The following is a 12,915-nucleotide window of genomic DNA, read 5'->3' on the forward strand; positions in this document are numbered from 1 at the left end:
TTCTATCTAAGTCTCTGAAGTCTGACCCCTGTTCTCTGTAAGGTAAAGTCAAGAAGAAAGGAATTAAAAAAAATCGAGTGGGCTTGGGCTACTGGATGGACCGATAGAGTAAATGGGCTTTGCTTGGGCTGCTTGGCTAGGCTTGGGCCATGTTTGGGCTGGCAGTGGCAGCACTTTGTAGAATCGGGTGAGTCACATGATTCCACGATTGAACGATTCAACTCCTGATTCCAGTCCTATTCTACTTCTCCGATCCACCAGGTGCAATCGGAATCGATTGGCCTGCCTTGATTCGTAGAATCGTACGACTCGAATCATGATTCTAAAAACCATGATTGTATCTATTTAAAGGGGAGACGGTCTTGTATCAAGACAATACGTTGTGTGAAAATCATGGTAATCTTCTTGGGAATTCTCGGGTTTCTCTCTTGGATAGGGAACACGAGTGTATAATCTCCGGTGTATTGATCTAGTGAAATCTTCCTACTTTGTCCATGGGTGTTTCCTCGCCTTGAGAGTTTATCACGTATATCCCAATGTTATTTCTTCTCTCTTCTAGATCTGAATTTCTCAAATTTGGGATCTTCAATAACGAGGGGAAAGGAACATTTAGAAGGAGTAGTAATTAGAGTGAAAGAGAAATGAAAGGAGATGTAAATCTCAATAAGAAAGGGCAAGGAACTGTAAGAGTCAAAATTGTCAAAAGAAGGAGCCACTTCATATTTTTTGAGTTCGACAAGGTGAATGATTCTATGAAGAACTGAGGGATAGTTATTCTGGTGTGTTAAGAGTGTTAATCCCACATTGAAAAATTAAGGAGAAAACTATGAGTTAATATGTGGTTTGAGTTTCACCACTTATCAGTTTAAACTTTTAAGTGGATATGGATCCAAGCCTCTATAGTCCAATGAAAATTCAATATAGTATCAATTGTTGAGAGCGCGTGATTAAGGGCATGTTTGTGAGGACGGATATTGAGAGTAAGAGTACCACGTGGAAAAATCTAGAGTAATTCAATGGGTTTATATGTTGATACTGACATGTGTGATGGTTAGTGGTACAATGGACAATAAAATTGAATAAACACTTCGTATTTTTATATAAAAGTATAGATATAGATAAATATAGATATTGTAAATGAGGAATTTATAAATGTCCTCTACATGAAAGGGTATATCCAGAGAAAATATTATCATGAGAGGGTCTCTTGCTCCCCGTATATGAACGACTTGTATCTGCATCTTCACGTTTCATACGATGAGGCAGGAGTAGAAAGATCCTCACTATGTCAATTTTCTTTTTCTGGTTCATTAGCGTTCATGATAAAACCTTCAGAGCAAATTAGTTAAATTTGAACACTCAATTAGCTCTGTTGATTAAGAATTAATAAACTAAATATGGACATCCTTTAACATTAATATTTTTCTTCAAAATAAAAATGTATATACAAACTGACATATGTGATATAATATTAGTAATAAAAAACAAGCAAATTATAAAAAAAAAAAAAAAAACTATAGCATAGTAGCGCACGCTCTTGCGTATTGACCTAAGGGTCAGAGGTGAGTATCAAATCTAAAACATTTTAATTACCACGTACAAAAATTTTCTAGTTCACTGTTGGCAGGGAGTAATTATGCCCAGAAAGTATGTGAAATTGTAGCTTGTCTTAAATTTTTAGTGTAAATGTTTTCGAATTTACCTCTATTTATTACATAGAAGACAAATTATAACCATCAGTTTAGAAGTTCGACCACTCATATTTATGAAAAAGATAACTTTGCTATGAGCTAATTAAGGGGGGCGAGCAGGATATATGTGCTTCAGTCCTTGGACTCTCACACATCATTTTTCCTTCTGAGAAGATTCCTCACGGAGTGAATGAGAACGACATGATTGAGTAGTAATGCATGTGAAGAGCACCCACCCGATGTAATGAGTGCCATATGGACAACGGCATTTTGCATTTCGTCTGTAATGAAGAGATCTAGGTTCGATTTTGATAGGTGAAAGTTTCCTGGCTCTATATTTTCCATCCCCTATATCTATCGCGTTCAAGGTTCATAGGTCTCATATGTAATCAGGAAAAAAAAAAACACGATAAATGAGAGGACGCACATCATTGAGAAATAAGGAGCAGCTTACAATTGTTGAGGTTGAAAGGAAAAACTGCACTTTGTCCATTAAGCGCATGGATGAAGGAAAAGCAAGAAAACGATCACGATATAATGAGATTAATTCCTGTTAAAATGCATCCATTCTGTGTGGGACTGGGGTCCTGATGACTTGAAGTATTTGCACAACTTCTGCCATTGAGGGCCTGCTGGAAGGTATCTGAGAGGTACACACCAGAGCAAGCTTCAGGACTGGCAATACCTCGTCCTCTGGGTACTCGCCCATGCTCAGGTCCACGCTATCCAACACGTTGCCTTGCTCAAGCAGAGCCCTCACATGATCGCAGAGAATCACAACATTGTCTTCGCCGTATTCCACCGGCCTCCTGCCCATCACCAGCTCAAGGATCAATATCCCGAAGCCATAGACGTCGCATTTCTCATTGACCCTCAGGCTCTGGCACGCTAGCTCTGGTGCGACATAGCCCGGGGCGCTCTGAAACCGGTTGCTCATAACATGCCTGTCGAGCTTCGTCAGGAGCCTCGCAAGCCCAAAGTCTGCGATCTTGGGGTTGAAATTCTCATCCAGTAAGATGTTGCTTGGTTTCAGGTTGTAGTGAATGATTGGTGGCCGGATCGAGTGGTGGAGGTGGGAGAGCCCCTTGGCCGTCCCGACAATGATCTTGAAACGGACCGCCCAGGAAAGTGGTGGCGTAGAGGGAAGCCTTTCGTGCAGCTTGGACTGTAAGCTTCCGTTTGGGGTGTAATCGGTGACCAAGAGTTGTTGCTGCGGGGTCCAATAATACCCTCTTAGGGAAATCAAATTCGGGTGCCTTGCCTTTCCGAGGACTCGCACTTCTCTGTCAAAGTCCTCCTGGTATTGGGTTAATGTCGATGTGATAAGCCTCTTAATGGCTACTATTCTTCCCTGCACTCCCAGTGGAACCTTGTAGACTGTCCCGAAGACACCCTCCCCAATCTCAGAGGCCTTGTTTAGCAGCGCCTGGGGATTGCTAATACTCTCATGGGAAGCTGACTTGGAGTCGAACATTATGAGCCTTCCTGAGGCAAGACTTCCCGATCTTGAGGAGCTTGAGCACATGCTCTCTAGAGCAGCATTAACAAATGCAAGCCTTCTCCGAGCAGACGCATTTAAAACAGTTATCGCGATCACTCCACAAGCAATCAGCAGAGCAGCCGAAATAGCAACAATTGCAGAGACGCTGAGGAACACATGATGGTGCAATGAGGAAGAGCTTGATTCGCCGTCCCTGTCCTTATGGCCATCTATTTGGTTGCCATATGCATACGGGTCGAGGACTAGTGGCTTTGGGACATTCATCTGGCAAGGGCCTGACAGCAAGGGTGAGCAGATCCCAAGATTACCCTGCAGGGCACTTTCATCTAAGCTCGGGAAAATTCCTCCAGTAGGCAACCTTCCAATAAGTCGATTGTAGGACATGTTCACAGCAAGGAGATTTTCTAGCTTACCAAGCGACTGGGGTATCTCACCAATCAGCTCGTTGAACTCCAATTTTAGGATCCTGAGGTTGCTCAATGTTGAGAGAGAGTTCGGTATAGGACCACTCAAGTGATTGTGTGAGAGGCTCCTGCAATTTGTATGCAGAGATTACATAACAAAATCCACCTTGCAAATCGACAAGCATTTAAGGCACTTCTACAATTTGCTATTTGTTTAGGAAAAATTCTCGAGTTTTTTTCCAAGAATCAGCTGTAACTAAATCCTCATTAGACTGGAGTCATGTATAAATGGACACTTACAGCAGGTAGAGAGAAGAGCAGTTTCCAATCTCTTCAGGAATCGGGCCCGTGAAGGAATTACCATCTAGCTGTAGAATGCCCATGCTTCCAGAATTGCATATATCCCCAGGAATCGAACCATAAAAGCCATTATTCCGAAGATCCAATATTGTCAAGTTCTGAAAGTATCCAAACTCTGAGGGAATCTTCGAATGCAGTTTGTTCCATGATAGGTTTAAGTACCTCAAACTCGAAAACAGGCCCATCTCTTCTGGAATAACGCCGGTCAAATTGTTTCCCGACAGATCCAAAATCTGAAGGGAGTAGAGAAACTTGCTCGCACCCGCTGGAATTGAACCGACGAGTGCATTGTTGGAAATATCAACTTCCTCCAATCCCAGGTTGAACAAATTTTCTGGTATCTGACCAGTTAGGCTATTTCTTCTTAACCTGATGACTGATAATTTCGAACAGGAAACCAGAGAGCTCGGGATGCTTCCAGTTATTCCATTCTCGGATATGCTCAAAAGCTTGAGTGCCTGGAGGTTAGCCATCGATGTGGCGAGGCTTCCCGTGAACCGGTTCCTTGAGAATTCTATGCTTTCAAGACTGGTCATGTTACCAATCCAATCAGGAAAATCCCCAGTGAGCAGGTTACTGGAGAAGCTAAGAGAAGTGAGGAAGTTTAACCGTTGGATGGATTCGGGCAGTTCTCCCGTGAAGAGATTGTTGCTGAAATCCAACACGCTCAAGTGCGGGCACAGCCCGAGATCAGCAGGTAAGGGGCCCGAGAACTGATTGCCTTTAAGAATCAACTGCTTCAAGTTGTGGAGGGCTGGCACTCCGCTGGGTACGGAACCTGAGAGTCTGTTATTTGCAAGATCCAACACCCGGAGCCTTTGCATTGTCCAAAACCCGGAAGCGAAGTTCGGGATGCCTGTGAACCGGTTGTTGGAGAAGTCAAGGTTGTTAACAAGGGAGCATGAAGACAATGTGCTCGGGATCGGACCTTCGAGCATGTTATCTGCCAAGGAGATGTACCGGAGAGAGAGACAGCCCGTGAAGAAGTCGTCAGGGAGGGGACCAGAGAATGAATTCCCAGAGAGATCAATGAAAGCAATAGAGCTCATATTGATAAGAGAAGTAGGGATCCGGCCCGAGAGCCCGTTGTTGCTGAGGTTGAGCCGTTGGAGATTGCTCGGGAGGGTGAGACCGGGACTTATGCTGGTGCCGGTGAAGTTGTTACCGGAAAGGGAGAGGACCTTCAAGTGCTGGAGCTTCTGGAGGCCACGACCGATCTTGCCGGAGAGGCCAAGACCATCGAGATGGAGCTCAGTGACCCGGGAGGTGGAGGGTTCGCACAGAACGAACGGCCACGAGCAGGGAAAGTCGTCGTCCTCAGACCAAGACTCGAGGGAAGATGACGGGTCAACGAGGTCGGACTTGAACACGATGAGGCCAAGGACGTCGTCGTTGAGCTGGACGGGAAAGGCCACCGACAAAGAAGATGAGAGGAAGATTAGCGACGAGTAGAGAAGTAGCAAAGAGATGGAACAAGAACAACTGGGACTGGGTCTCTTCATCTTCTTCTTCATCATCAACACTTCTTACTCTGTATAGGCAGAGCTAACTAAGAAGTGACACTGACGTAGTTAGTACTCGGTCGTCTTCGAGGAGGAGAAGAATCTTCGGGGCCTGTTTGGTTTCAAAATTCAATTTTAGAATCACAATTTTAACTTAACTCTATCCACTACAAAACAAAATAACTCATACAAAGTCAAAGAGTGGATCCCATTTATACCACTTTTTTCTACAACAAAACAACATAAATCATACAAAGTCAAAGGGTGGACCCCATTTATTCCACTCAAAATCAAAATCAAAATCTGATTTTAAAATCCTACCATGAAACCAAACGCAACCTCAATATCTCGTTTCTTTCTTGTTTTCTTCGGCGCGACCACGTGACATTCACGTATTATTAACTGGAAAAAGTTTATGCTTGGATATCATCTTAATTAGGTGTGCTTCCGGTGAATTTCGATCCTCTAAACTATAAGTATTATCCTTTTATTATGAATACAATTTATCAACTCCATCACGATTTGTGATTTTTCTTTTTGGTGCGTGATGGAGCAGTTGAGTTGTCCAGTGAGAGAAACTGTTATTCACGAGAGAGAGAGAGAAAGAGAGAGACCCGTGATTCAATTGTCAATTGTTTCATGTGTCGTGTACTAAATTCTTTACATGTTCCTTTTTTCGGTTTTGGTGGGAGGTCTCGGTTAACGGTTTAACTTACTCTTTTTTCCACATTTTCTACGAACAATGTTATACAATTTGACATCTACCTTTTGTCCCCTGAACAAAAACCGTTGATTCTTCTGCGATTTCATGAAAGTGTATCATGCATGGCCTTTTGCTGAGGAACAGTTGTTCCATATTGAAAAAAAAGAAAAAGAAAAACAAACAACTAGGAATATGAGGGGAGAGGACACAATCGTGATCATAAGATTAAACTTTTGAGTTGAGTATGACCTAATCAACTATAGATTTAGTGGGAATTTTATACCGAAACAGAGCAAGTTCTATGCATCCGAGTGGTACTCAGACCACGCCAATGTTGAGGGTGTTAGTTCGAGTGGAAACTCGTGGTATATAATCTCAAAGCGTGAAAGAAAAAATCCGTCTCATTATTAGTTTTTCCACTGATCAGCATGAAAAAAAAAGCTCTACTCATGGTCAATATCCACAGCAATGGTCAGCATCGAGGACAGATGTTTAAGGGCACATGGCAAGGAATGACAAACATAAAATTTCACATTGTCACGTGAAAATAGATGTTGAAGATTGGTTGTGCGATTTTGGAAAAATAAAGCAACCATTTGAATTTTTCCAAGATTGATTATCCAATATATATATATATATATATATATATATACAGAAAAAAGAAAACAATAAGCCTATCAACTTTTAAATTGAACATGTACTCTTTTTAATATGTTGCGCACAAGAATCTCCACATACATACCAACATGTAGTCACCAATGACATATATACACATCTATATATTTCTAATAAATTGGCAAAAATGACAAAATCAGTTACTGCTGCCTATCAACAGCTGCTACTGCACGAACTCAAGCTCAAATTCATGCTCTGCCGAAAGCCATGTAGCCTGCCATTTCTACATGAAACATGCAAAATCATATATGATAAGCGGTATGCTTTTATTTACAATATGTTGGGAATCCTACAGACTGCAAGAACTCAATTCATTTCACTAGGACTCAATTGAATTCTACTATTTTGAATCTCAATGACATAAAATTTGTTTTAAAAATATAAAATTTACATTGGAATTCAAATCAGATCAAACTCAACAAGATTTGCTAGAAATCAATTCGTCTGGACTAACAATCCTAATTTAAAATTTCAAAATGCTTTGGAGATGAATTAGTGTCCATTTTTTAATACATTCCAAACAAGATAATTCAATTTATTTCACTTAAATTGCTTAGATCTTCAAACAACCTAATTCATTTACAATTGAATAGAATTAAACTGAGCTGTAATCAACTTAATTGAAACTGTTTCTTAACAGAATTGATTCCAAATAGGGTGTAGGGATTGAATTAGCCAAAATAATAATTAAGGTAAAGTTTTAACTCGAGTCTGTGAAGGGCAGAGAGACATCAGACAAGAGCAGACAGTTTGGTCCAACATGCCATGACATGAGTCTCTGACAATATTCCAACCGCGCCCATTCCGATATATACCAATCAAACGAGTCCCCCCCTGCTCGCTCTCTCTTTCGTTTCTTTGTCTTGGAGCTTCGGTCCTCGCTGTATCTGAATTTGTCGCATGTTTCAGCCTCCTCTCCATGTCTCATTCCTGGACCCTCCCTAGTTCTTTGCACTTACCCCAAGTCATTCTTAATTCAATTTCTTCATTAACCTTTAAGTTCAAAAATCATATTATATGTCCTTCAGCTTGATTTCGATTTCCGTCTCGTTCTTCCTGTGCCTGGAGCTGGAGAGCTCCCGACCCGAGAGGGTTTACATCTTCATTAACCTTTACAAGGCCGTCCCAGAGCGAGTAGCCCAATGAAGTCTAACGGGTACGCGACGTGGCCCAGTCCGATGTTGACTTGGTCCATATCCCGATTTGGGCGTCAAATAAGCGACAGATTTGTTTCCCTGAATAATTGAATTAGTTTGGCAACATATCAAGAATCTCTCACTCGAACCACTAAGAGATAAAATTTAGTATAAATTTTCTTCATTTACAATACTCGAACATGAAACTTTGTTTAAAGGAAATAAGTGCTGAATGACCTGAGCAAATCTATATTGGTAGCTTCTTAGAAATATGCAGAGCATATTCTCAATTAGATGAACTACGCACACGTAAAAAGCTACATAAGCTCATTTTAAGTTAAGCATCAAAGAGGGAAATCAAGAAATAATATTGATCTCTCTTTTTTGTGGGTTACTCAAGGTTGTTAGGGGAGGATCGTCATTCACAAAGTTGTTTGTGGATTTTTGCTTGACAAAAACCGGATCTCTACATCTGTCTCATCGGCCATGTCTACGGGGAAATAACACGAAAAGGAAACCAAAACAGGTTGTCTTCCGACTAATCGAAAAATGAATAATATTGCTATGTTTTGGTAGTGGTACTACCTCGGAGTTAGGTGAACTCCCCTTGCCAGAAATGCCGAGGACAAAGGAGATCAAGCGGAAGACCAAGTTGCAAACTTCGCTGGAGGAGTGGCTCGAGCCCGTCAGTCGACGGACACGTGCCAGTACACTGTCGACCCCCATTTGCAATACCTAGTAAGCCTTGTAGGGTTTTTTGTTGCATAAAGACAAAAAAAACTTAATATTATTTTCTATGATGATTATCTTGCAGTGACAAAAATATTCGATGCAAGTTATATTACGAATATAAGTGATAATAGATCAAGTTCGGGTTGCATATATACGATCACAAGCGAAGCTATTAGTTTGGTTTTTCAGAAAGAACTTCCATTTCACATTTTACGATGGAAATTAAACTTTATAGCCTTGGCAGACACCAGCAAAGAAGCGAAACATGTAAGAATATATAATAAATAAGGAAATAATTTTCCAACAAGGTGGTCACAATATATTCTGAGATTTGAGTGTTATATTTCTTATATTGCGAAATGCATTATGATTTGTTTGGTTTCACAAACAAATTTTAACTTTATTCCATTTAATTCCACTTATCTTTAATTCAACAGCATAATCATTATTTTCTTTCGACTAATTATTACTTTCTCTCAATTATTCATTACTTTTTGAAAAATTTAACAATACAATCATTACTTTATCTCAACTATTAATTACATTTTCAAACTTTTTCTTATAATTCAACAACACAATCATTACAACCCAATTAAAATCAAAACTCAACTCTACTTAACTCTAAAACAGAAAACAATCTTAATATCCTTTGATGGGATGATATGTAAAGAAATATTATTTTAAATGGTCCATAATTCCGCCTAAATAAAATGATTTATTTCTCCATCTAGACGTCTCATACAGAGACGTTAGGAGCTCGATGGCGCTCTTGGTTTGTTTGTCTTTCTAGGTTTCTCCTGTGACGTGTGAAAAACATCAACGTCATCAAAGCAACTAGTGGAAGTCAATTTTTCGTTGCACCATATATTGTTATGGTTATATGTAAAGTTAATGCTAATATGTGGTATTAGAGCCACCCTTCATGCCTTTCTTTGATGCCGATAGACATGCCTAAATGATTATATCGTGCTTATTTTATGCTTTGCTCATATCATGAAATTATGGTTTGAGTTTTACTGCAGATTAAGGTTGATTAGATTTCATTTCTACAATTAGGATTTGACTTACTGGAATTGTTGTTTGTTTTCTATGAATAATCTGAATTCAACCTTAATCGGGCCGGATTAGGGTTAACTAAATTTAATCAGGGTCGATTAAGGTATCTAAGGGCTTCTAGTGACCGCGGCCAGCCTATGTGCGGCCGATGGGACTTGCCAGCCCCGAAATCAGTGGAGGGCATGCTTCTAGTCGGTGGCTCAATGAGGGTGGGGGCTACTAAATCCGGACCAGACTTCTTCGTTGCTTGCAACCTTGTCCAGTGGCCAGCGATTGACGCTGGTAGTGTGATTGCGGCCAAGTGTGGGTCGCAGGTCATGTTCAGGTGTCGAAGGTTCTCGGTCATAGCCGTCAACGAGTCAAAATTGAGCCGTGAGCCGCGTCTTGCATTTTGGGTAGTCAGATGGCCATAAGCCTTGACCCAAGCAAGCCCTTCCCCGATCTCTGTCCTTCCCGGTCTCTGTCTCGGTTCAAGTGAGTCACGGCCAGCTGGGCACGGGCATCGTCGTCGTGGAAGGCAACCGTAACCGGCGGGCATGGCGGTGCTTGAGTTTCCAGTGAAGGGAGGTGGAGCTAGGGCCTCGAGAATTAAGGAGGTTTTGGGTTAAGGAGATGCGAATCAAACTTGGATTTTGCCCGACCCAATTTCGGCCTGAACTGGTTTATTTCAACTGGATTGGACTTGGGCTCAAGCCCATTAAATGTAGCTCGGCCCAGATGACTGATATGACCGGTTTGGTGACCAATTTGATCGGTTCGAGCAATTCTGACTGGTTCTGAGTGGTTCGATCAATTTTGATCGGTTAAAGATGCTATGTAGTGTAGTCTTAAGGGTATAGGAGTAGCCAAAGCACCCTATATAAGGCAAATCCATATAGTTAAACTGCATTATGGTTATTAACATCAAACCGTAATCGAGTCATGAGACTATTAGCTTTGCCTTAAAGGATAGTTATTAGTCTTGGGACTTAGATTAGTCTAGAAGGTGAATTTGATGTGGTATTGGGATTCTTTTATGCCTAAAGGATTAAGTAATAGTTTCATCATAATTATCAAATTTACTTATCTCACTAGTAAATTCATGCATTTTGCAACCTATCACCAAAGGGAGGAGGAATTTACTATATATGGTTATTTCTTATTTTACATAGCAACTAATTAATGTCTTGGTCTTTGCAGTTCTTCTTCGATATGTTCTTTAAAATATTTCTTATGTTCTTATGCTTGATGGTCAAAACTTTTTAGACTAGGAGGAGTCAATTCTTTTCACTTTGGGGTACATAGACCTGGACTATGCACTCCGTGCAGAAGAGCCACCTACTATCACAGATACATATGCGTCAGAGGTCAAGGAAAATTATGAGTGGTGGGAGAAATCCAATCGTTTAAGCCTCATGCTCATGAAGTCCTATTTGAATAAAATCAAACGGGGAGTTGTTGGTGAGGTGACTAAGGTTATGGATTTTCTGAAGGCAATTAAGGAACAATTTGCCAAATCAGATAAGGCCTTGGCCAGTACCCTAATGAATAGGCTAATTAGCACGAACTTCGACGGTTCAAAGGGTGTGCGTGCACACATTATAGAAATGAGAGACTTGGCAACTCAACTCATGACTCTGAAAATTAATATCTTCGAGCCATTTTTGGTTCACTTCATTTTCAACTCCTTGCCAACAAAGTATGGACCTTTTAAGATCTCCTGTAACACACATAAGGAGGAATGGTCTATTACGGAACTCTTGACCATGTGTTTTCAAGAGGAGGAGATGATGAAGCATGACAAGCCAGAAGTTGCCTATCTGGCTACCCATGCAAAGAGAAAGGGCAAGAAGAATCATGAAAAGAGGTAACATAAGGCGCCGCCGAAAACGAATGGCAGTAAGATGAAGTGCTTCTTTTACAGGAAGGACGGGCATGTGAAGAATGACTACCCCAAGTACCAAAAGTGGCTTGAAAAGAGAGGTGTCTCAATTTATTTAGTGTGTCACTAATCATTCTTTGTTAAAGCTCCTAAAAATATGTGGTGGATTGACTCCGATGGTTCTTCAATCCATATTATTAATACCATGAAACGCTTTGTCAATCTAAGGAATCCGACAAAAAGTGAGAGGTTTGCCTATTCAGGGAATAAGAGGCGCTCTCAAGTCGTTGGAGTTGCGACGTTTAGGATAAGTCTGCCATCGGGATGTGCTTTAGATTTGAATAATGTCTTTTACATTCTAGACTTTTTTAGAAACTTGATTCCTATTTTCAAACTGGTTGTATTTGACTACAAGTTTCTATTTGAGAAGAAATTGACTATTTTTAGAAATAATTTTGTTATTTGGAGTGGTAACCTGGTTGATAATTTCTTTAATGTTGATTCAAATCCCGACTTTGAACATAATTATTTATGTTTGCATGCAACTGCTGGTATTTATAGAAACCTCATGGATGAAAATTCTTCTCTACTCTAGTATAAAAGGTTGGACATATTTCTTTAGAGAAGATTAAAAGGTTGGTAAAGGAAGGAGTCCTAAAGATTCTAGACAATATCGACTTAAGGCTTGTGTGGATTGTATAATGGGAAAGCAAACCAACATGATATCTAAGGGTTCTTGAAGGAGTCCTAAGCTTCTCGAAATCATACATACAAATATTTATGGCCCATTTCCTAGTTCTTGTTTTAATATTCTGAGATATTTTATCTCATTCATTGATGACAATTCCAGATATATGTATCTTTATCTTCTAAATGAAAAGGCGAAAGCACTTGATACTTTCAAATCATTTAAGGTAGAAGTAGAAAAACAGAACGACAAGAAAATTAAGATCGTGAGATCTGATAGAAGTGGGGATTATTATGGACGGTGCACAGAAAATGGCCAAATGAATGATCCATTTGCGAAATTCCTCAAAAGTAAAAGTATAATTTCCTAATATAAAATGCTTGGCATACTACAACAAAATGATGTTGCTAAAAGGAGTAATAGAATGCTTATGGATAAGATTAGGAGCATGATTGCTCATCCGGAACTGTCACTGTCATTATGGAGTGAAGTTAACCACTTTGTATATATTAAATAAGGTTCATATCAAGGCAATGCCTAAAACACCTTTTGAGATATGGTGTGGTTGAAAACCTTGTCTAAATCATTTATGCATATGGGGTTGTC

The 12,915-nt window shown here is 40.2% G+C and overlaps 1 protein-coding gene across 1 annotated transcript; it reads right to left on the reverse strand.

The window, feature by feature from the left end:
* Positions 1–2,101: 2,101 nt before the first annotated feature.
* Positions 2,102–5,535, reverse strand: LOC116214213 (probably inactive leucine-rich repeat receptor-like protein kinase At3g28040). Its single transcript, XM_031549565.1, has 2 exons — positions 3,897–5,535; positions 2,102–3,724 (listed from the first exon to the last, which is right to left on the reverse strand). The coding sequence occupies exons 1-2, from the start codon at positions 5,471–5,473 to the stop codon at positions 2,245–2,247; spliced, it is 3,057 nt and encodes a 1,018-aa protein (XP_031405425.1). The 5' UTR covers positions 5,474–5,535; the 3' UTR covers positions 2,102–2,244.
* Between the last annotated feature and the right edge of the window lie 7,380 nt (positions 5,536–12,915).

Source organism: Punica granatum, chromosome 7, assembly GCF_007655135.1.
Source record: "Punica granatum isolate Tunisia-2019 chromosome 7, ASM765513v2, whole genome shotgun sequence".
Lineage (NCBI taxonomy): Eukaryota > Viridiplantae > Streptophyta > Magnoliopsida > Myrtales > Lythraceae > Punica > Punica granatum.